Source organism: Callithrix jacchus, chromosome 5, assembly GCF_049354715.1.
Source record: "Callithrix jacchus isolate 240 chromosome 5, calJac240_pri, whole genome shotgun sequence".
Taxonomy (NCBI): Eukaryota; Metazoa; Chordata; class Mammalia; order Primates; family Cebidae; genus Callithrix; species Callithrix jacchus.
In genome coordinates, this window is record NC_133506.1 from 82,334,415 (window position 1) to 82,360,331 (window position 25,917).

The window sequence follows — 25,917 nt, forward strand, 5'->3', positions numbered from 1 at the left end:
TCGAAGCCAGAGCCAGCCCTCCCAGCCCAGGCAAGTGCCTGACCAAGAACCTCGGGTTTGCCTGCTTTGGCCCCACCTTCAATCTTGCCTCCTGGGATCCACTAAACACCTTCCACCAAGAGGTATACCAAGGCTCATGTAAGCCTTTGCAAACTTCAAAGACCCTGTCACTTTCCTTCTTCCACAAGGCAATATAGAAAAAGAAAAAAAAAAAAAGAATAAATAACTTTCACTGCTTTTAATAGCTTCTGTCTGCATTTCAAGCTGTGAGACATTACACCCTAATAGGACTCAGAGGGCATAAACTGTCTCTCCATTCTCCACTGAAGACTGAGGGAATTCCAGGTCCCTTGGGAGGGAAGCCGCTGCAGGCAGAGGACTTGCCTCTCCAGGACATTCTGCAGAAGGCAGGTAATGTTTGCTCAGACTCCAGGTGACTGAGAGTAGAGCTGAGGGAGCTCGAGTGACCTCTCACCCTTGATACCTGAGACCTGATACCTGGGAGTGGGGAGTAGGGGTGAGTCTGGCCTATTTGGGGGCAATCCTGGAATCCTGACCTACGAAAAAGGCTTACACAGTGACCCATTCTAGGAGAGAGAAAAGGAACATGAGCTGCTTGTTTAAAGGCAGTGGAAGACACAACAGAACACACCCTAGCAACAGGCTCCTACGAGGTGGCATCTAAACAGCAGGAACAGAAGAATGTGTTAAAGCAGTTGGCAGCAGCAAGGCCAAAGGGAGGCACCCAGGGAGCATCCAGAGTCAGGGGCTTCTCTCTGCTATTTGCAGACTGCCATAAAAGGAGAGGAAAGGACGCTTGAGCACCTAATGGGGACTTCCTGAGTGAGTCACCCCAAGAAAAAGCACTCCCAATTACCTCAAAAGGTGGAGTCACTTTGAAAGACTTGTTTCTCCAGTTATTCCTGTTCCTAGAAAATGATGGGGTACCTCAGCCTCTGGCTTCAGGGTTTCCCAAGAAGTCAGCCACACACACATTTCAGGTCAGGGTGGACCCTGCATCGAAGTGGGACTGTGGTACCCTTGGGCACAGGGAGCCCCGGAGGGAAGGGCACAGAGAGTCTTGCCCGCTTCAGCAAGATAATGACAAATGTGTCAAAGGCACACTATTAGGGGTCTGAAATATTTTGGGGCCTGCCACTTGCTGGCCATGTGGACTTTGTCAAGTCATTCAAGTCATTTAGCTTCTCATCTGGTACAAGACTACACAAACATGCTAACAGAATGGTTCCTTCTGCTACAGGGCAAAGGTGGCACACAGAGAGTGGTGGCCAGGTCATGTTAGAGATGAAAAAAACAAACAGAGGGATTGGGAAGAGAAAAAAATTCCCAGACTGTGCCAGTTCCTTTGTATTCCAAGCACACAAGGTTAGCCCTTCTAGAGAAGGCAGCACTAGAGTCACCTGGACGCTGCCTGCATTCCTTGGTCTGCTGGTCAAAATTCACCACAGTACATGCCAGCTCAGTCACTTAAGACACACGCTCCCCTCTCTCGAAATACTTACAGCCTGGGAGAATAAGAAAAAACAAGGTATGTAATACTGAGTCCAGGGCATTCCTCAAAATGGCTGAAAGAAATTATTATTATTATTATTTTGAGACAGTCTTGCTCTGTCACTCAGGCTGGAATGAAATGGCGTGATCTCGGCTCACTGAAACCTCTGCCACCCGGGTTCAAGTGATTCTCCTGCCTCAGCCTCCCGAGAAGCTGGGATTATAGGTGCCTACCACCATGTCTGGCTAATTTTTATGTTTTTAGTAGAGACGGGGTTTCACCATCTTGGTCAGGCTGGTCTCGAACTCCTGACCTCAAGTGATCCACCCACCTCAGCCTCCCAAAGTGCTGGAATTACAGGTGTGAGCCACTGCACCCAGACCAAGAATTTCTTTTCCCAAGTGGCTACATACACATATTGTCCATCTTTGGACTACCAGCAAACAGGCTGTGAGTGCTCTCCAGATGCCAGTTAACTGCTCTCCAGATGAGCATGGATACTTTGGCTCTAGATACTTGGCTCTTGCTCACCGTGGAGACTGTCTGCAGTCAGCAACCAGTCCTGAACTTTCTGGGACCGATGCTGAGGTTCAATGTCGTGGCCTGCCATTAATGCTCTCCAAAGATCTAGGATATGGCTCAGTTAGGTCTTGCTGTCTCTAGGAACCTGCCCTGGCCTCACTCCCTCATTCCCAGGATTGGCTCCAAAGGTGCAGTAGTTGCACTATGCCAGCCTTTTGGCACTCCATGGAGTTAGCATATGTGCTTCCTAATTAGAGTCCAAGCTCCTGGAGGCTAGAGAGTATAGCCCAGCACTTAGCCCGCAGGAAGCACTCAGTAACATTTGATACGCCTGAGGAAAAGGAATGAACCATACCTGCTCCATAGATCAGAACAAACAGGAAAGGGGGTCATAGAAGGAGTCCAAATTTCATACAAACAGACACACACACACATACACACACACCACACACACACACACAGTCTCATTTCCACATCGCAAACCTGAGATTCAGAGAAGGTGAGAAGACTTTGCAGCCAGCAGGCAACACCAGCTGCTCTTAAAACCAAAGGGGCCTGGAGATGCAAAAGGAAGTGCTGGGATCACCATGAAAAACAGCTAGGCTCTGAAAGCTCAGCAGGAGAGAAAAGATAGTCAAACCACCTCTCAAAGCACCCAGGGTCTGCCCACCAACATGACTAGAAACCATAGGAGCTTCAGAAAGGGCTCGCTTGGATAACTGAGAAATGAGTCATTCTGTGGACCCTAAGCAGAATCTCGCTGCTTTGTGTCCTCATGGCTGACCCTGACATTTGCAGTTTCCTATACACAGCATGCCTGCCTGAGTAATTAGCCCTTCACACGCCCCACAGTGACCTTCAGCGAGAAACTCCAGCAGGGAGTACTGGGCTTTAGGAGCCTTCGTTTTGTCTGTTGACTTTCAAAATCATGCTGGTGGAGGCAGCAGGCTTGACAAGGTATTGTGTCTTCTAGGCTGATCTCCTGGGCTCCTTGCAAGAAAACTTTTGGGTTCTAAGATTTGGGGGAGCCACTGAGAGGGTGGCTACACTTACAGAGTAAACTTGCTCTCCAAGCCGAAAACAAGGACACAGGATGGGAAGGACAAGAGCTCTTTTAAGCAGACCAGAAAGCAGAGGGGCCTGAGAAGTGGGGCTTTTGCAGTGTACCTAAAGCCATGTTGCTTTTCAGCCCCAAACTGCCCTCAAGCCCATTCCCCAGTTGTCCTCATTTACCTTACACACTTCTCTCCTAGGATGTCTGAATCCAGAGTTTGGCATGTGCTCTACACAACTCCTCCTGCTTGAAATTGCAATTACCCCACATCTCTGTAATACATTAGGTGCCCTATATTTAAAATTTATATTGTATCTCTATTGGTACAGGCATAGAACATTTCTGCAAGGAAACAAGAAAGTATAGACCATATTAGCCTTTGAGGAGAAAAGGGAGGTGTGGTGATCCGGGATGGGCTGGGGACCCTCCTTTCCTAGTAAAATCAATTGCACTGTTTGGTGTAGATGATGATGATTATTATTATTATTACTAGATGATGATTATTATTACTATTGAGACAGAATCTCACTCTGTCACTCAGGCTGGAGTGCAGTGGTGCGATCTGGGCTCACTGCAACCTCTGCCTCCCAGGTTCAAGAGATTCTCCTGCCTCAGCCTCCTGAGTAGATGGGACTACAGTGTGTGCCACCATGTCCAGCTATTTTTTTGTATTTTTAGTAGAGACCAGGTTTCACCATGTTAGCCAGGATGGTCTCAATCACCTGACCTCGTGATCTGCCCACCCCAGCCTCCCAAAGGGCTGGGATTACAGGCATGAGCCACCGCACCCAGCTGGTGGAGATTATTTTTTAACATCTTCATGCATCACTTTTCCAATTACAAATAATACAATTCTTGTATATGTGTGGCAGGTTTTGGTGCAAAAAAAAAAAAAAAGAGGATAATATTGTGCAATTTGGTGCAAAATAAAAAAAGAGGACGGCTTTCCAGAGGCTTCCATTCCTCACTCTGTGACTTAGGTGACTCTGAGCTTGGACAAGTGTGGTGGAGATAATGAGGATACGAGATAACTTCAGTTATTTGAAGACTGGGTGAGAAAATCCACAAAAACCATTTAGCACATGGCAACACTCAATGCAGGCTATTTTCCTCAGCTTTAAGGAGCTTTTTCCTTTTATCAATTTCTTGATCTACCTGCCCTCCTGAAGGGACATTCCCTACCCTGGAAACAGTTTGCAAGTGGCTTCCCGGGCCGGAAATGGTGACTCACTGGCATCTGGAATATAGAGGTTTCCAGAACAATCCCACTAGCACCAGCTAAAATCTATGTCTAGGGATTGACAGAGAGAAGGGGCCCTGGCAAGGAGACCCCCTTTCCCAGAAACCCCTTTCCTTTGATGCCAGGGAACATTTGCCAAGAAATGACGATAGGTCTGCCATCTGCAGGAAATGTAAACAGGAAACTTCCTTGATTATGAATGTAAGAAATGTGGGACAAAAGTCAACTACACTTCCCTACTGAAAACTAAAAGTGTTCGAAGAAAGTCAGAGTAGAAGAAAAAAAGCACAAAAGTGCCAAATCCATTTCAAGGAACTTCTCCAGGATCTAGCTTTAGGGCAAAGAAAAACAAGTTGTTCTAGAAAGTTTCCTTATCTGATGGAAATAAAACAACAGGCTATGAGCATGATGTTTCTTGGTCTCTCCTGACACCTCTATCTGGTGAGGAACTTTTATTTTCCCTAAGCCTCCTGTGACATTATACCTGAACCTAAGTTTCAAATTCTCTGCTATCTTAGCACTTTTCAAGCTCTTAGATTTCCTGTTATCTCCAGAGGGGCTCATTCTACTCGTCTCTTGTTTGGGGTAAAGAGAAAAAGAGAAACGAGGAGAAAGAGTTGTTCTTTTCTCTTTAATTTCTGCCAAGGTTTTATTTCATTAATTGACAATGGATGTGCCATGTGGATCTAGCCAGAGGGACGTATCACCACCCTAAGCCCCACAACTTCTGCACTTTCCACCCAAACACACATCACCAAAAGCTGTATGAGACACAGAAGGAAACTAGCAAGCAGGAGGAGAGACAGACACAGAAAGATTGCACAGAGACAGTGCGATAGAGATGGGGACAGAGCAACCTACTCCACAGTTTCCAAAATCAAGTGCAATGTATATTTCCACTGATCCAGCAGGCAGACGCTGAGGCTAAAGTCCTTTTCAGGTACACTCAGAGAATAGCAGTGGCATCGGTGGACCCAGTAGCTGCAGCCAGCAGGGCACACCTTCCCCCAGCACCCTCTCCCAAATGGAAGAATGGACCCCAAGCACTCACCTCCTTGTCCCTACGGGCTGCATCCAGGGAGAGTATGGTATGGCCACTGTGCTCCTGGCAACAGTCCTGGCAGATGCACTGCTGATCAGGGCAGCAGAAGGCAGACAGTGGGCTGTGGTGGGCAAGGCAGTATCTCCAGTTGTGGTCCCTCACTGGCTCGGTCAGCAGGTGGCTTTGCAGTTTGATGTTCACCTGATGCGGCTGCAAGTGCTCTTCACAGTAATTCACCATGCAGGTCAGACAGGACTTCGCTGCCTTCACTCTTCTGGTGTCATCGAGGCAGAAGTCACACAGGACCTCTTCCTTCCCCTCACCAGCAGGATCCCCCTGCTTTGCAGAGTCACTGTCCTGTTCCTCTGGCTCCCTGACAAGCTTCTCCGAGAAGCCCACGTCCTCTTCTTCCGCTGGGCTGGCTGACCCAGAATCTGGGCTAGGTGACCCAGAGTCTGGGCTGAGAGGGGCTGGGGGCTGAGCAGTGGCCCTGGGCAGTGGCCCTGGAGCGATCAGATCCAACTCAGCCATCTTGGAAGCTCTGCTCCTAGGCTGTCTTTCTTCTGTCCCTTGGCCCAGGATCTCTGCAGTCCCAAGTCAGACAAGAGAACCACGCCTAGATGACTGCAGCTGCTGCAAGAATTTAACTGTTTGCTTCCTCCCAGAGGAAGCTCAGTCTCTCATTACTGTGTCCTGGGGTTGGATGGCAGCCAGATGCGATGACGACAAGGCAGCTAGATTACTCAGGCTCAGGCTGTCTCCTCAGGTCCAGCCCTGAAATTTCTATTCTTATATAAATCATCTGTACCCCATAGGCTCTGCTGAAGACCATGTGTCTCTGTGCTTGCTCTGGAAAGGACTGGAGATTCCTGAGCTCTGTTATAAGCCTGTGTGGCTTTGTGTGATCTGACAAACTACAATTTTGTTTTCTTTTTTTAAAGAGATGTAAAATGTAAGGACTTCAACAACAGGAGAGCCATTAATCCACTCCCATCTCATAGAACTGGACATGAGGCAGCTACAATAGGATGCCTGCTCTTTTTTTTGAGACAGAGTCTCACTCTGTCCCCCAGGCTGGAGTGCAGTGGTGCTAATTGGCTCACTGAAACCTCTGCCTCCTGGGTTAAAGTGATTCTCCTGCCTCAGCCTCCTGAGCAGCTGGGATGACAGGTGCCTGCCACCATGCCTAGCTCATTTTTGTATTATTAGTACAGACAGTGTTTCACCATGTTGGCCAAGCTGGTCTCCAGCCCTTGGCCTCAGGTGATCTGCCCACCTTGACCTCCCAAAGTGCTGGGATGACCGCACCCAGCCAGCATGTATGTTTCTGATGCTGACCTTTCCATATCATCATCCTGAACATTCGAGTAATGTCCGTCATACTCCGGGAGATGAACATCACGTGGGTACTCAGTGGAGATCAGGAGTGTCAGGGAAGACTTTGTCTCCTTCCACAGAAGGCTCCATTCAGCCCCTTTAGGTTAACAGTCCTTTTGCCCACTTGACAAAACATTCCTAGACATGGTGTTATAGTTGAGACATTTGTTCCCACAAACCTCATGTTGAGATTTGATCCCCAATACTAGAGGAGGGGCCTGGTGGGAGGTGTTTGGGTAATGGGGGTGGATCCCGCCTGAATGGCTTGGTGCCATCCCCACAGTGATGAGTGAGTTCTCGTTCTATTACTATTAGCTGCCATGAGATGTGACTGTTAAAAAGAGCCTGGAACCACTCCCTCTCTTGCTTCCTCTCTCTCCATGTAACCCTGCCCATGCTGGCTCCCCTACCCCTTCCACTGTGGATAGAAGCAGCCTGAGGCCCTCACCAGAAATAGAGGCCAGCACCATGCTTCTTATACAACCTCCAAAACCAAAGAGGTCTTTGGCCAAAAGACCTCTTTTCTTTATACATTACCCCCACCTCCTCAGGTATTCCTTTACAGCAACACAAACACACTAAGCCACACAGTGTATGAGTTCGCTAGGGCTGCCATAGCAAAGAACCATACACTGGTTGGCTTCAACAATAGAAATTCATTTCCTCACACTTCTAGAAGCTGGACCAAGTCATTGGCAGGGCTGCTTTCTTCTGAGGCCTCTCTCCTTGGCTCACAGGTGGCTTCTCCTGTGTCTTCACATGGTCTTCCCTCTATACATATCTGTGTCCTAATCTCCTCTTCTTATAAGGACACCAGTGAGCCTAGATTAGGGCCCACTCTCTACTGCCTATTTAAAGACTCCATCTCCAAATACAGTCACGTCTGAGGTATTAAGGGTAAGGATTCCAACATACACATTTGGAGAGGGAGACACAATTCAGCCCATCACACATGGTCAGGGGACAAGATTGGAAGCCTCTAGTTCCTTAAAAGGAGTTGCTAGGCATGACTCCTAGATGGGGGTACACATTTGCATTTGTACCCCCATTTGTAGGTGGATACAAAGGAATCCAGGATTATTCCAGGATACCTGGACCCCAAATTCTGTATCCTAGAGTTTTCTACAGCTTTTCCAGGATTACTGAATCAGATACATTTGAACTGAACTCAAATGGATTTGGAAGGTGAATGGAACAGAGAAAGATCAGGTGTAGAGGGAGAGGTCAGATCCAGCTAGCCCCAGGGATCAGGCATTAGGATGGTTCCAAGATATTATACTCCCTATTGCTCTGCAACCCTGGGGTGAGCTCTACAGGATTTGGATGAAGCTAGATAAACACAGGGATGTTTCTCGTCACTGACCAGGACTTTTCAGAAATCCAAGAAACCCAGTGACTACTCAGATTTGGAAGACAGAGACTTTACAAGTTCATCCCAGACACAGTCCTGTTTATGTTCAGCCATGCATAGTATATGCGTAAGTAGCCTTTTTTAGCAATGTAACACTTCCTCAGTGTCCCTGTCCTGACTGCCCTCTTCCACTGCTGAAGAACCTCAGAAGTTTCCTTCTTTCTGATCCTGGCTAGGGTCAAAACATGCATCCTATTCCTAGCTGCCTCAGGTCCAGTTCTATGGATGGGGAAGGAAAGGATAAATGGCTGTCCTGTCATTTAAGTCCTTATATTTTGGGTCCTTTTTAAAAATTTAAAAAAAATAAATGTAGCTTGTCAGACCACACAAAGCCACACAGGCTTCTACGAGAGCTCTGGAATTTAATTTCATGGTTTTCATGTCTCCAGCCAGGAGGACTGGTTTCTCCCAGTCCAGACCATTCTCAGTGCTTTCTCCAGTATTAACAGACGGTGTGCTTTCCTTTTAATCCCTTTTTCAGAGTGACCTGGTACTGGAGGCTGAACTGGTTTACCCACATGCCACAGGGCCTCTGATCTGAGAAGGGGGAAGAAAAGGTGGTTGCCCTCTCTGGCCCTTTCTACAGCTTCAGTAGAAATCAGAAGGCATAGGGCCTGCTTGGGTTTCCACGTGGCTCACTTCTTCCCTCCCTATCTCATTCCCACCTTTTCTTCTCTAATGCATTGTTTCATGCCTGCCCCTTCTCTATGGCTAACCCTTTTAGAGCAGTTCATGGGTGTGCTCAGCCCTTCATCAATGCCCCCACTGAAGCCCTGAGCTAGCAGACATTCCACAGTAGTGTGGAAAACAGGAAAGTGAATGTGGGCCCTGGCCTGGCCCAGCCCAATCATTTGTCCTCTCTTAACCTGAGTTTCCTTGTCCATGAAATGAGTATGCTGGCCTAAGTCAGGGCCAGTAAATCAATTTCTAGTTTGGCCTACTGAGGAATTATGTTGCAGCAGGGTCTAAGTGCATTTCTGAGCTTACTGGGAGATGGCATCATGTTCAGGTTGTGGTTTCTGGCAAAGGCACGGGATTGGGAATGGCGGCTCCTCTGGAGGCTCGTCCCCAGCCCTCTGGGACCACAGAATTCACAACTTCTAAGTCCCCTCTACTGCCAACCCTCTAAGCAGAACACCATTAGGCCCAAGTTCTGATCCTGCTTCTAGGGACTGTGGCACATCTCATCAAGCCTCAAATGTCCATGCTCAAACCCTTGGCACCCAAACATTGAGGCTAGAAAGTCACACGATTCTTTTGCACTCAAATTCCCTATTGCTTCAAAGGCTCTACAGCTGCCAACCTACTTTGTTCCCAGTAGGCCCTGGGGCATCTTGATATTCTGTCTCTCCTTGGATTCTGCTTTGCCCCTTGTCTTAACCAAAACTTGAATGTCCCCTAAAGACAATTTTTCCTGCCACCTCTCAACCAGTGCAGCTCCTTCTCTCGTCTCCTAGGTGGGATGGAAATCTCCCTCAGCCCCCATCACAACATCCAGACCATCCCTCCTCCCCAGCCCCCTTGCAAAACCTGCTCCCCTTATGTACCCCAAAATACCACCCCTCCTCTCCTGGCTATTTTCTACGGCCTCCAGTTCATTCCCCTTAGTGACAGAAGATTTAAGCTTCTGGCTCACAGCTTCCCCCTCTACCCCAACTCTGTTATTCTCAGAACTTTCTACCTCTGAATGCTTTTTGGTTTTTGTTTGATTGGTTTTGTTTTTGATTTTTGAAACTGGGTCTCAAAACTCTCCCAGGCTGTAATGTAGTGGTGCAATCACAGCTCATAGCGACCTCAAACTCCCAGGCTCGAGCAATCCTCCCACCTCAGCCCTCAGCCTCCCAAGTAGCTGGGACTAAGAGTGCTCCACCACACTCGGCTAATTTTCAAATTTTTTGTAGAGATGGAGTCTCACTATGTTGCCTAGGTGGGTCTCAAACTCCTGGGCTCATGCAATCGTCCCTCCACAACCTCCCAAAGTGCTGGGATTACAAGTGTGAGCCACTGCATCTAGCTTCTGAATCCTTATTGCCCTATGGTTACCACTCACACCTGGATTTCTTGTTATTTTTAATTGTGATATAATACAGATAAAAATAACATAAAATATAAAGAACATAAAATGTACCATCTTAACTTTTTTTTTAATTAAAAGATAGGATCTTGTTATGTTGCTCAGGCTGGGTTGTTTGTCTTTGAGACAGGGTCTCCCTCTGTTGCTCAGGCTAGAGCACTGTGGTGCAATCATAGCTCATGGCAGCCTTGAACTCCTGGGCTCAAGTGATCCTCTCGTCTCAGCCTCCCAAGTAGTTGGGATTACAGGTACACACCACTATGCCTGGCTCATGATAACCATTTTTAAGTGTACAGTTCAGTGACTTTAAGTACATTCACCGTGTTAGGCAATCATCACCACCATCTATCTCCACAACTCTTTTCATCTTGCAATACTGAAACTGTAGCCATTAACCAATAACTCCTCATTCCCTGTCTCCCTCCAGCCTCTGGAAGTTACCATTCTACTTTCTGCTTCTATAAGTTTGACTACTCTAGGCATTTCACAGGAGTGAAATCATACAGTGTTTGTCTTTCTGTGACTGGCTTATTTCACTTGGCGTAATGTCCTCAAGGTTCATTCACATCGTAGCATGCGTCTGAATTTCCTTCTTCATACCTAGAGTTTGCATTCAACAGAAATCCCAACCTCCAAACGTATAAACTGAGAATCCTACTCTCTGACTATGCCTACAGCTTGCTTAATGCCCCATGGAGAAAATGCCTCAGGTTCATCAGGTGTTGAATGGACATGACTGGTTTCCTCCTAACCCCAAGCATTCAGGGGCTAAAATGAAGTATCTCTTGCATAAAATGAAGGGCCTTTCTTGTCTTCACACAACAAATGTAATTTCACCTAGATATTCTTTTTTCCTAAATCAAACCTGTAACCAGGAATGTGAAGCCAAGGTGTGGTTCAGGATTCCTTTCCAGAATTGAGGGAGGAATCCCCACCTAGAATTTTGATGACTCAAATGCTACCAAGATATGTGGTAGGCAATTGGTAGTAGGTAGGTAATTATTCATCTTTCATTGCGTTGAGTCTGTGACAAATAATCCAACCAATGGACAAGCTCTGAAAGTTAAGGCCTCTGAAAGGACATAAGCAATGCCTGCCAACAGGTCCCCTCCTGGTTTCGGGGTTTAAGACCATTACTCTCAGGAATCTAGGTTAACTCACGTAAAAAGAGCTTTCTTAACCCAAACACTCTCTAGCAGTTTCTGGCTAAAGAAGCTATCCAGGTTTTTTTGCTAAACAAAAACACCCTTCCATTTGTCTCTTCAAAAATCTCACTGAATTTTTTTCTTTGTCTCTGCTGAGTCACACAGAGCTATGATTCACAAACATAAGGTAATATTCATCCACCAGACTTCAAGAAAAATCAGTCCATCAAACTGAGAAAAATAAAAATAATAAACCCTGAATTTGATTGAATTACAGGATTGTACTTTTGAGATTGTGTCCTTCCCTCTTTTCTGGAATTAAAGGTCTTATCTTTTATAAAATAATAGTAATGAGTGTATTTTAGGAATGTCTGGAAGAGTAACAGCTAAGTCAGTCCTCCAAATTCACTTTGCAATTTTTCTGGCAAAATCTCAAAGTCTGAGAACCACTGAGCTGAAAGTCACATCACTCCTCTGGAAACCAGCTCAGAATTTTCCTGGCTTACCTGGAGCTGCGAGCCCAGTGAACCTTCTGGCTTGGGATCACTATCAGCAAACTGGTCTCCAGCCCTGCCTTTCTCCTAACATTAAAAGATGGCCTCTTGGATCACTTTGGTAGTTAATCACCACTAACAAAGGAACAAAATAAAGGGGAGGAGAACAGAGGATTACAGACACTAAGGGCCACTGCTGCTAGTCTCAGAACACGATTGCTGGAATGATGGCTTCTCCCCAGGAAGGAGGGGCTGTCCCAGGGCACTGCACATGCCTTCTCTTCACAAAGACAGGAGGACACACCTGTTGCTGCAGAAGAGGAGACTGCCAGCACAGTAGCTGGCACACAGCCTGAAGGACCCCACTACTGGATGAAGAAAACACTGAAGTCAGCTTCAACTGCACCTTGAGTGACAGACATCTGCAGCACAGTCATTTCCTCCCTAAGTCTCCAAAGGTCTAGTCTGGGCTGTTCTAGGGTTCTCTTCTGTCTTCCAGAGAGGTGTGGTGTGGTGCACAGGCACCACTTTGATCACCACTTCTCGGACCACCCAAGCTTACGGGGCCAGAATTAGCAGCTGGACCACCTAGACCTGGGGGAGTCTGCAATGCCCTGGAAATGGAGAGCTCAAGAATTTGACCACATCTCAAATGACCCTCAGTAAATTCCAGACACAGGGCATGACATTTTATGTGGCACATAGCACATTTGAACTATGCTTTGTTGAATCTCCAGGTCAACCTCTGTAATACAGTAACACTAACACTGGTGTAAAACCCAAATAATCACACAAAGCTAACTCTAGTTACTTTTATGGGTTATGCCTTAAATGTCAAAACAATCTACACATAATAAATGAAGTAAATCTTTTAAAATCTGTAACAAATGTTCTCTTGCCCTGGGAAAGGAGATGGTTTCCCAGGCCGGCTCCTCCAAGGCCCTGGGCCAACTGTTGCTTCAGCACTGCTGGTTTTCTGGAACTTGGGCAGCTGTTCAGCTCCCAGTCAAAATGGGCACCTCTAATCTTGCTTTTTTTCTTGGATACCACACATTCCAGGCAGCCATACTCACCTTCAGAAAGCGCAGACTTATCTCAGGCCAGATGTGAACACCCCAGGGTGCTGAGAGAAGCAGCTCAGCAGCTCGGCAAGGCCAATGGCCAGGGCAAGGCAGGGCAGGCCCAGCTTGCTGGGCAGGAACACACAGGTGGGTATGCGGACAGATGTCTCCAGGTAGCAACAAGTCACAGGGTGAGGGTGAGGGATCTCTTTTTTTTTTACTAGTGAGATACAGCCCTTCAGCGATAGAAGGAATCTCAGAAATCATTCCCTCCACCCTTCACCTTCCTAATATTTACTCAGAGGTTTTTTTTTTCTTTTTTTAAACAATAAATGAGGATCCCTGACCTAGATCCCTCAACAAAGGAAGGAAAAAACATTGTTATTCAAGGGCCAAAAAATGTGTCCCTCCCTCAATTGCTGCGGCCAGGGCCAGAGGACAATGAACCAGTCTCTCTATAAACAACATACTCTGTCTCAGCAAAGTCTTCTAGGAAGGGCTTATGTCTCATCAGCCACTGAAGCTCAATTCTTAGTTCCACTGCCCCTGGGACACCCATTTGCTCAAATGGTTTTGATTTCCACCTCATTGCTGAAAACCAGATGGTTTAACGCTCTGTATTTCTATACTCCTGTCTGTCTGGATGGAGGAAGCCTAACATCTGTACATGGGTTTCCCGGGATGAGAGGCAGCCCTCCTCCAAGCATGGTGCATAGACTCAGAAAGCAAATAAAGCAACAAGAATGCTCAAAAGAACACAGAGGGGCTATCGCCTCCATGAGAGCGAAATAACCACTGCCCTGTCAAGAGTATTTTAGCAGGAAGGAAACAGGCACATTCATCAGGAGAACTGATACATGGTATATGTTACGGAGGGTTCCTGGTATGGTCAGAAAGAAAATCTGGAGTTAGAAGCATCAAGTGGTCGGAGTCCTGATCCTAGCACCTTTTAGCTGTATATGACCTTGGTAAGTAACTTACCTCTCAGAATCTCAGTTTCCTCCTCTCAAATGGGGATGTAGTATCTGCTCCAACAACCTTATAAGCGGTTTGTGAGAAAATGAAAGTGAATACATCATGCAAGTGCAAAGAAACTTGTATGCTAATCATATTATGGGCACAAACACAGCAGGATTTGAGGAGCTGAAGGCTCCTTCCAGTGAGTTCTCTTAAGCTATGAGACAAGGAGCTGGCTAAAGATCACCCTCCTCTCTCTAAAATGTAAGAAAACCCAACTTCCCCAGAAGCCTGTCACATTTATAGGCAACATTCATATTCCACAGCTCCTTTCCCTAAGCAAGGGTCCCGGACCTGCCCAACCCCTCCTCTCAGCATTTCTTGGAGTCCCTGGGGCACTGTTGCATCCACTGGGCACCTTTTTCTCCTCCCATTGCTGCCTCTGATGCCCGGCAGTCCAGGTGGTGCCCAGGATGCCTGGTAATGAAGTATATTATATTCTATTTGTTAGATGAAGCCCAAAGCAAGGGTGCTTAGCAGAATATGTCCCTCTAATATTAACTGAAACTGCTCATCCTCTCTTTACTCAGAGCTCCTTTTCTCCCTTAAGCTCCAAGATGCCATGGAACCTGGCTTAAGAGGAGATCCTAGTGACAGATTCTGGCCTACTTAGAACCACTTTCCCACTCTGCCCCTGAAATTCTGAGGTGTAGCTAAGCTTATAATTAATTCCTTCTGTCAGGATGCATTTTCTATTAGGAGACTCCTGGTGGGATACCCCACAAGTGCACTACACAGACCCAGGCAACTAATTCCCAAATTCAGCCGCCATTCTAAATACCTCCTGGAAAAACATAGCTTTTTGTTTTTTTCTTCCACAGTTTGGAAAACACGACCCTCCAACATCCATGAGCTCTAGCTCCAGAATGGGCTCTGTTTATTTGCACCAGACTTGGTTACTGCAGCCTGTCGGCCAGTGGTGACTGCTTCAGGGATAAAGAAGTGTTTGCAAATTTAAGCTAAAGATAGGTAAGAACACTGCTGGAGTTTCCTTGGCTCTTAAAAGAGATATTTGGAAAACCAGCCTCTTTCCCCATGAAGAATCAGAAATGGGAACTCCCATTTGATTCCAAATGATGGAGTCAGAATTTAAATGCACACTTGTGACTCCAAAGCTAAAAAAGGTACTGTGTGGGAACCTTCCTGTGGATCCTGGGATAGGAAGTGGCTGCTCCTGAGTCACTCCAGTTTTCCTGAGTCCCAGATTCCTTACCATGACTCCACTGGGCTTTCTTTAAACTTCTTAGTTGATACTCACCCCTGTTTCTTCTACGATTTATATACATTGCACACATTCTATTTTGAATCTCTTGGTTCTCAGTCCTTAAATTTCATCTTTCCTGTAGTTGGACCCTCAGAACATCCCAGCCTCAACTCCCAATCAAGAGCATTTCTAGCACAAAGATTTTCTTTCATGTGTTCTCTCAAGCTTGAGAGCAGATCTGCCTTTGAAACCTGCCGCTGCTGCTGCCACCACCAGCACCATCATAGCTGACTACACATTCTGTGCAGGGACTATGCTAAGCAGGGAATATATTATCTCCATGAGAAAGGGCTTTACAGATGAAAAAACAGTAACTTAATGAGATTGGATAACTGGCCCAAAGCCATATATATGATAGATGGTAGAGTCAAAATTCAAATGTACACTTGTGATTCCAGGGCCAGAAAAGGTTGTGATAGGCTATGTGGGACCTTCTGGCTAATTCCAGGATAGGACAGGGCTATTCCTAGGTATCTTTCAGTCGCTCAGTAGAGAGGGAGGTGGTCACTCACTAGCAGATTTGAGTTTCTTTAGACTTGGGCTGGTGGTGAAGAAGCTGGGCTGTGCACCCTCAGTTCCTAACTGACCTTCAGCTCTGTCTTCTTGGGAGCATTCGCCTCCTCAAGAGAGGAGGACCAGGGCACAATAGTCTCTCAGGAACTGGCATTTCTTCTTTCTCTTGAAATATCTTTCCTCATTTTAACTCTTTCCCAATCACTCAAGTGCCCTCTAGATATGTCCATTTGTCCCAGAGTCTGGCCTGGCCTGGCAGATAACTTAGAAAACATTTGCACATGCCGCCCTCCTCTCCGCTCAGGATCTCTTCATTCATTCATTATTTATTCTGCATCCATTACATTACATGCTGAACGTTCGTTACTTATTTGTGGAGGTCACAAAATAAGTTCAGAATATGACACATGTCCTGCCCACGAAGAGCACAGCTACCAGTCCTATATTTATAATATCTCTGGAATTCTACCTTCCCTTCTAATTTGACTGCTAGCTCTGCGTCTCAGGCTGCAGCGGCCTTCTTGCAATCATGAGAACCAATGTGAGAACTAGGTCAGTAAGCTGAGTATAATGAAACAGAAAAATGGAAAGATCCCCAGTGACACTGTTGGGCTGTAAACTGCTTGTTTGTTTTCAGGCTTTAAATCATTTAAGATAATGTGTCTTTATTGCTCCAGCTGGAAGCATCCTAAATGATACACTCTCTCCAGGTGCTGGGAAAGATGCCAAATAGCAGGCCTAAACTGTCTTACAGCTTGGGGTCCAAAACGGGAAAGGACTTTGTCCCTACCAGTCTCCACACAATGAATGCCACAAAACTCTGGCTGATCCTGTTTACTGCGCTTGCCCACCCCAGGTCAATCCCGTGTCTGGTCAGATGCAGTGCTGCCATCAGCCCAGGATGCAGTATTGGGTTATAGGTCTCCCATGTGGCCACAAAGGAGGGCACTGTGTTTGACTAAAACCACACATGATGTGTACAGGCCCCATGGTGGACACAGGCAACACATCTGTTAAAATGGGGTTTAAAAATGAAGTTAACACTTGGTTCCGAGATGATCTATGAAAGCAAAACAGGTTCTAGGAGCCAAATGTGGAAACAGCTATACAGCAGAAAGGGCGGTACTGGTGGATTTCATACACTGATACTTAAAAAGGGAGATAAGGGTAAGAAATCCATTTTAAGATTGAAGAAACAGCACAGATGATCCCATCTTCTCTTCTGGGGCAGAAACACGGGCACTGGTGAAACTCAAAACAGAGTATGTAGTAGGACTGGGCGTAGCCTTAGGGAACCTAAGCTTTGTTTAAGCCGAAAAAGTATGAATCTATTCAGCATCAGGTTTGGCCACAACTGGTTAGAGATCTGTAAAGCACAGAAGATGGGGACAGTAGATATGGGAGCTGGAGAGGCCTGAGAGTAGTGAAAGCTGGCTGGGTGCAGTGGCCCACGCCTGTAATCCCAGTACTCTGGGAGGCCAAGGTGGGCAGATCATTTGAGGTCAGGAGTTTGAGTGACAACAAAGGTGGGCAAAACACTGAAGTGATCCAGACAGAAAGGATCTGTGGCCACACCTGCCCTGTTCTGTTTAGATCTGAGCTCTCTCCCCAGCAGGACCCATCAGCTCTAGCGTCTCAGAGCTAGGCAGACTACGTCCTAGGAAAACACACCTTGGGAAAGCTTCCTGAGTGAGGTGGCTCCTGTCACGGTATCAATGTCATGATGTGTCTTATATCTGCTGCCCTGACTAAGAATCAGGAAACACTATTTCCAATCACTTCTCGAGCAGGTGTGCTCCCCATCCCATGCCAGACTTGACTGTGTGGCTTCAGGATCTGTGTCGGGTTGCAAGGCTTATCCTGCCTGGTTCCTGTCTTGACATCTATATTGACCTATTGGTTTTGTTTCCCTCAGTTGAGTAGAGATAATAGTAGCTACATCTTTCAAATACAGTGTTGCTTCATCTTGAGGACCTAGGGAAGAGTGTGTTCATCCTGTCCTCATAGACTAGAAACATATGCCTGTGAGGTGGATCCAAGGGCAGTGGTCACTCACTAGGAGATTTGTGAATGTTTCTTTAGACTTGGGCTAGTGGTAGAGCAGCTGGGCTGTGCATGCCCCAGTGCCTATCTGTAGGAGGGTAACATCACATCAGGCAGAGACATACAACATACACCCTCCAAGGTTATATCAGAGCAGTAGGGATGACAAATCTGTATCGTGGAGACTTTACTTCCGGTACCACTCACCATTCCAAAAAGTCAATGTAGATGTTTTGGCTTTATTAAAGAGTATATTAAAAGGTATAGGCAGGGCAAGCCATGGTAGCTCAAACCTGTAATCCCAGCACTCTGGGAGGCCAAGGTGGGTGGATCACCTAAGATCAGGAGTTCAAGACCAACCTGGCCAACATGGTGAAAACCTGTCTCTGCTAAAAATACAAAAATTAGCCAGGTATGGTGGCACATGCCTATAGTCCCAGCTACTTGGGAGGCTGAGGTGGGAGGATCACTTGAACCCAGGAGGCGGAGGTTGCAGTGAGCAGAGATGGCACCACTGCACTCCAGCCTGGTGACAGAGTGAGACTCCATCTCAAAAAAAAAAAAAAAAAGGCATAGGCAGTTGGGTGGTATTGTAAACCATCTGTTTTGTTCAACAGGATGTGTCTGCTTCCGGAAATTTTTATTATTTGCTTTTCTAAGCTGCTGCTATACAACTTATTATTTAATAGCATGAAAAAAGGATCATGTTAAGTATTTTTTAAAAGACTGTAGAATGGATTGTACGCTGTGGGCCCAACTATGTCAAAAAGCATAGCTTTAAGTGTATCTATGCATAAATGTATACAGCAGGAAGAGATAAAAATAGTAATGCTGGGTGCCTGCATGAAATGATTGTAGGTATCCACCTTTTTGTGTTTTCCTATATATTCCCATTTGTAAAATAACAATGCATAATTTAAATGATTAGAAAACAGTAACTTAAAAGCAAATCTGTTTGTTGACATGGCTCCTATGGTAGTTCAGTGAGTGTCTTCAACAACAGAGCCACGCAGGATGTAGGAGTCAGAAGACATGGGCCTGCTTCCCAGCTCAGTCATCTGCCTTCAGAGACTCAAGTTTCTTCACCTGTAAAATTAGAGTACTATCTGCTTTGTCTGATTGTTGGAATTACTGTAAGAGTCTAAGTTAGAAAACAACACAGTGTATCGGGAAAACAGATAATGAACAGGTAACATTCAAGTGATGACACATTCTCCTGGCTGCCCACATCTCTGTAGCCATTACTTTTCAATCCACTTTTCTTATTCTTCTTCCTCTGCCTGAAAAGGTAAGAAGCTACTTGAAGCTCAGCCCAAGACCACTTCTTCTTCCCAACCTATTCTCTCTTCCTAGATGGGCTTGTCCATTCTATGACTTCAGTTACGTCTGTTTATGGCTCACAAACCGACATCTCAGCTCAACTTTCAGACCTGTATATCCAACTACTTTCTAAGTATAAAGACTTGACTTTCTCACGAGCACCTTGAATCTAATGCATCCAAAATTAACCTTAAGGCCTTCCCAGATCCCACCACAACAAATTTGATCCTCCTCATGGTTCTTTTCTCAGAGATGGCCACCAGCATCCAACTAGATGTACAATCAGAAACCCAGGGAGCATCCCTACCTCCTCTGTTTCCCACACAACCCATGTCCATCCCATCACCGTTTTACATCCCACATATCTCCAAACCCTCTTCCCTTTTTATTTCCACTGCCATTACTGTAGTCCAAGCTATCCTTGTCTCTTGCCTAGATTATGGCAATAGGCTCCACACTAGAATTCCTATATCTACTCATTGCTTCCGCCAATCCATTCTCCATTCTGCATCCAGAGAAAGCTTTTCATTTATGTATTTATTTTTATTTTGTAGAGATAGGGTCTTGCTATATTGCCCAAGTTAGACTCAAACTCCTGGCCTCAAGTGATCCTCTTGCCTTGGCCTCCCAAAATGTTGGGATTACAGGCTTGAGCCACTGCACCCACCCTCAGAGAAAGCTTTTTTTAAAAATCAACTTTACTGAGGTATAATTTACATGCAATAAAATTCACCTATTTTAAGCATCCAGGTTAATGAGTTTTGACAAATAACTCCATTCTGGTAACCACCACCCAATCAAGATAGAAAATATTTGCAGCACCCAGGAAGCTCCCTCATGTCCTCTTATTCAATCTTTCCACCATGCCTGGTTCCAGGCAACTAAGAATCTGATTTTTTTTCAATCTGATTTTTATCATTATAAAATAGTTTTGTGGTCTTGGATCCAAGATGGCTGATTGCTAACATCTCGGGATTGCAGCTCCCAGTGAAAGCGCAAAGAACGAGATAACGCCACACTTTCAGACAAATTTTTGTCGTTCATGGACCAGAAGATTCCCAGTGGAGGAGCCCCACAGGTCGCCAGCGCAACTCTTGTGGCTGGTGCAGCGGTTTTGCCGGCACCTTGGCGCGGCAGCTCTTAGTGCAGAGTAAACAGGACTGGTTCCCCTTCTGACCGACGTTTGGAGCTCTGGGAAGGCAGAGTCACCAATTACGGACTCAAGAAGGAAGCCAGACTGGAGATTCCCGGGCAGAAAAGCACCATCAGTCTTAACACCACTGTTTTGGCCAGCGCAGTGGGTTGCTCAGATTTCGACCCTGGGAATTAACAACTTGGATGTCCACTCAGAGACCTAATTTGAAAGTTGGTGGCCAGGTGCAGTGGCTCAAAGCCTGTAATCCCAGCACTTTGGGAGGCCGAGGCGGGTGGATCACAAGGTCAAGATATCGAGACCATCCTGGTCAACATGGTGAAACCCCGTCTCTACTAAAGATACAAAAAATTAGCTGGGCATGGTGGCGTGTGCCTGTAATCCCAGCTACTCAGGAGGCTGAGGCAGGAGAATTGCCTGAACCCAAGAGGTGGAGGTTGCAGTGAGCCGAGATTGTGCCATTGCACTCCAGCCTGGGTAACAAGAGCGAAACTCCGTCTCAAAAAAAAAAAGAAAGAAAGTTGGTAATTACAAAGACGACAGGTGGATAAATTTACAACAATGGGAAGAAACCAGCATAAAAAGGCTGAGAATACTCAAAATCAGAATGCCTCTCCCTCTAAAGAGGATCACAGTTCCTCATCAACAAGGGAACGAGGCTTGATGGAGAACGAGAGCATTCCATTAACAGAATCAGGCTTCAGACGGTGGATAATAAGAAACTTCTGTGAGTTAAAAAAACATGTTCTAGACCAATGTAAAGAAAGTAAGAACTTTGAAAAAAGGTTTGATGAAATCCTAATGAGAATAGACAATTTAGAGAGGAATATAAGTGAATTAATGAAACTGAAGAATACAATATGGGAACTCTGAGAAGTATGCACAGGTTTAAACACTTGAATTGATCAAGCAGAAGAAAGGATATCAGAGGTCGAAGACCAACTTAATGAAATAAAATGAGAAGACAAGAATAGAGAAAAAAGGATAAAAAGGAATGAGCAAAGTGTCCAAGAAATATGGGACTATGTGAAAAGACCTAATTTACATTTGATAGGTGTACCTGAATGTGACAGAGAGAATGAATCCAAGCTGGAAAATATTCTTCAGGATATTATTCAGGAAAACTTTCCCATCCTAGCAAAGCAGGACAATATTCAACCCCAGGTAATACAGAGAACACCACAAAGATATTCCTCAAGAAGAGCAATCCCAAGGCACATAATTGTTAGATTCACCAGGGTTGAAACGAAGGAGAAAATACTAAGGGCAGCCAAAGAGAAAGGTCAGGTTACCCACAAAGGGAAGCCTATCAGACTTACAGCAGATCTCTCAGCAGAAACCCTACAAGCCAGAAGAGAGTGGGGGCCAATATTCAACATCCTTAAAGAACAGAACTTTCAGCCCAGAATTTCATATCCTGCCAAACTAAGCTTCACAACTGAAAGAAAAATAAAATCTTTTATGAACAAGCAAGTACTCAGAGATTTTATTACCACCAGGCCTGTTTTACAAGACCTTCTGAAAGAAGCATTACACATAGAAAGAAACAACCAGTATTCGCCTTTCTAAAAATATACCAAAAAGTAAAGAGCATCAACATAAAGAAGAATCTACATCAACGAATGGATAAAACAGCCAGTTAACATAAATTTAAATTGACTAAATCCCCCAATCAAAAGATACAGCCAAAACCCAACAGTATGCTACATCCAGACCCATTTCACATGCAAGTATACACAAAGACTCAAAACAAAGTGATGGAGAAAGATTTACCAACCAAATGGAGAGCAAAAATAAATAAATAAATAAAAAGCAGGAGTTGCAATTCTCGCATCTGATAAAATAGATTTTAGAGCAACAAAGATATAGTGGTAAAAGGATCAATGCAACAATAAGAGCTAACGATCCTAACACCCAGATACATAAGACCTACAAAGAGATTTAGACTCAAAGAGACAGAAAATTAATAAGGATATCCAGGACTTGAACTCAGATCTGGAACAAGTAAACTTAATAAATATTTATAGAGCTCTCCACTTTAAATATACAAAATATACATTCTTGTCAATACCACATCACACCTACACATAGGTTTAAATGAAATATTGATCGGCCATTATTAATACCCATTTTTAGAATAAAGCAGCATTTCTGTTCTCTCTCCCTCTTTTTCTTCCTCTTTCTTCCTCTCCTTCACTCTTTAAAAAAAATAAATAAATAAAATAGTTTTGCTTGTTCTGGAATTTCATATAAATGGAAACATATTGACGGCATTTTGTCTGGCTTATTTCACTCAATAAAATATCTATGAGATTCACCCATGTCCTGGTGCGTATCAGTAGCCTGTTGTTTTCATTGCTGAGTAGCATTCATGCTATGACTATAGCTAAGCATGTTGATCCATTACCCTGCTAATGAGCATTTGAGTTTGTTCTACATTTAGGCTATTTGGTATTATCTTTTCCCCATCCTTTTACCAGCCTACCTGGCTCTTGATATTTAAAATGCATCTCTTACAGGGATCATGTAAGCAAGTCTTGTTTTTTACTCAGTCTGATAATCTCTACCTTAGCAGGGTGGGGTGGGATGGAGCAGAACTAATAGGCTTATGAATGGGATAAGTCTAAGAGCATAAAGTATTTGTAGAGGTTTGCCTTCATCTTACATAAACTCCAGATACCCGCTGTTAACACAGTGGTTCTAAAAGCATGGCCTGTGGACCCCTGATGCTTCACTGACACCCTTTCAGGGATGTGTGAGGTCAAAACTATTTTCATGATATAACACTTGAGTATTCTTTGCCTTTTTCACCATATTTTCGTTTGCACACATGATGCAGGAGCAATAGTGAGTAAACTGCTGGGGCCTCAACACAAATCAAAGCAGTGGCACCAAACTGTGCTAGTAGTCATTGTACTTTTCCCCTCCACACACTCAAAACTTGAAAATAAAATGTAAAAAAGAAGCCAGTTTCACTTAAGAGGTACTTGATAACAACAGTAAAAATTATTAATTTCATTATGTCTCAACTCTTGAGAACATGACTTTATAACATCCTAAGTGACCAAATTGACCTTCTGATGGTTTTCTAGCAAAAATGTACATGTGCAATTGGTAAGATGCAAGCAGAAGTAGTAGCATTTTTCCCCAGAGGGAATATTTAATCAATTAATTCATGATACACATCTATGATACTTTTTTCTTCTGTGTTTTGGCTCACTTCTCTTTAAATGTTTCTCCATTAAGAAATCCATCATTTCTATGGAAAGAATAAATTCTCTACCATGGTATGTCAAACTCTTTTTTTAAGAGTTGCTATATACCTCACACCCAATGGGGGTACATAAGACCCTTCAATCTGACATAGGGATATACAATACCCCTACTGTTAACATCTTTTATTACTCTGATAGTTTGTCACAATTAATGAACTAATATTGATACATTATTAACTGAAGTCCATACTTACTCAGATTTCCTTGCTTTTTCCCAGTGTCCTTTGTATGTCCCAGGATCCCACTGGGACACTGTTCCCCTCTCAACCCCACAGTAGCCGCTATCTTCTAGAGTGATCTCACCTAGCTCATGTTCAGCTCGCCTCTCAATCTTCGACTTACTAGGGACCTAGACGTGTCCTCGTGTACGCTCTTATACAACTCCCTCCTCTCTATATCTCACTCCACACTACCTATCTGCTTCTGCTGCTCTGAATCCCAATTTCCACATCTTCCACTCAATGGGACCACTGTGATCTACATGGACTCCAGCTCTCTGTGCCACGGTTGGGAATAGTTCCAAGACAGACAGTTGGGTGATCATGGGGTTTACCTCAGGAGTTTTCTTCTGTCTGGGATCAGTAGTTTTGTGCTACCTATTTTTCACTGCCTGAAAATAGTTGTCTCATCTGTTTTGTCATGTTGTATAACATTTCATGGTAGGAGGGCTAGCCTAGTACCAATTACTCCATCATAGCCAGAATCAGAAGTCCAAAGAAAGCTTCAAAACTTAGAAGTCTGATCATGTCACTTCTCTGGTTAAAATCTTTCCATGGCTCTAAGAATAAAGATCCAGATTTGAAAATGGCCTGCAGGGTTTTATATGCTCTGAGCCCCACCTATGCTCCAGCATCATTCCCCCTCCTCCTCATGCCCTCCTTCCTTCCTTAGCCTCTGGCCTTCCTTCAATCCCTTGCTGTTTTCTCCTATCTCTAGGCGTTTGCATGTGAAAGCACACCACCCAACATTCTTCCCATCCTTCTTCACAACCAGCTACAGGCCACAATAAATAAAACCCTGTGAAACTAGCATTAGCATTAGATGGAACAGAGTCTAAAAACAGACTCATATATGTATATATTTCAACTCAATGAGAAAGGGAAAAATTATTCAACAAAGACAGTTAATTCAATTGGCTATGTTATGCTTAACTTACGCCATATTCAAAAAGAAGCTTCAGACAAAGCATTAATAAGGAAAATGTATAAGGAGCTACTCCAAATTGATAAAAAGAAAGCAACCCAACAAAAACTTGAAAAGGAATAGGCAATTCATGGAAGAACTACAACTAACTGATAAACATAGGAAAAAATAAACATAGAAAAGACATTCAACATTAAATGTTAAATATAATAAAATATATATTAAAAATAAAATATTGATAGTATCCAATGTTAGGGAGATAAAAAGGCACTCTGCTACACTGTTACAGTATAAATTAGTACAGCCAATTCATCAATATTTTAAATGTACTCTGACTCAGCTCTCATATTTCCAGGGGGCTATTCTACAGAAATAACAGCATGACCACTAAATTGCCTGTATCAGGAAAAAAACTGGAAAGACTCCAAATGCCCAATTATAAGAATATATAGAAACTATAGGACATCCATACATCAGAACACAATGCATCCATTTAAAAAATGAGATACCTCTAAATTATTTTAAAAGATGTCTACAGTATAACGTTGAAAGTTAAAAGTGAGTTGAAAAACAAACCACACTATTAGTTATGCATGTATACAACATATACACACACAAGAAAAGAATCTGAAAAGATACACATCAATTCTAAAGGGGAGGATTTGAAGGGGGAACTCAGGAACCCCTTTTTTTTACTTATACACTTCTAAAGTATACCATTTGAATCTGTCACAAAGAATATTTCACTTTTGTAATGTAAAAAACATTGAAGTGTATTTTTTGAAGAGAATAGATTAGCTGCAGTTTGAGTTTAACATTGCAGCAGGGGGCTGTACCGCCACCTTGTGGTAGTTTAATGCCACCTTAAATTGCTTATCCAAAAGTTTCTGAATCTCAGCGCTATTGCCGTTTTGGGTGGGACAATTCTTTTTTTGGGGGGCTGTCACGTGCATTGTAGAATGTTTAGCAGTATCCCTCGCCTCTATCCTCTAGGCGACAGTAATATCCCCTCCCCCAGTTGTGACAACCAAAACTGTCTCCAGATACTGGCAGTTGTCTCCTGAAGGGGGAAAAAAATCACCCCTGGTTGAAAACCACTAATGTGAAAGAACGAGTCTTGTGAGTGCAAAGTAGAGAAACAAAAGGTGTTCATTCACTCACTCATAAGAATATCGCACCAGGTAGTCTTTATAAGATAATTTCCTCATGTTAAGTTAGAATGAGAGTTCTAACTCACAGGTGCACGCACACAGAAT

General features: G+C 44.4%; 1 protein-coding gene across 3 annotated transcripts in view; it reads right to left on the reverse strand.

Annotated features, from left to right (window-relative positions):
- The window catches only part of LOC100412372 (tripartite motif-containing protein 16), a 59,921-nt gene that overhangs the window by 15,264 nt on the left and 18,740 nt on the right, over positions 1-25,917 (reverse strand). The window contains exon 1 of one of the 3 annotated variants that reach the window (XM_035300108.3): positions 5,381-5,940. The exons of the other annotated variants lie outside the window; for them this stretch is intronic. Coding sequence (XP_035155999.3) covers positions 5,381-5,902 — 522 coding nt within the window. The 5' untranslated portion in view covers positions 5,903-5,940. Of the gene's footprint in view, positions 1-5,380; positions 5,941-25,917 lie in introns of those variants that run through there. 3 annotated transcript variants of the gene reach the window in all.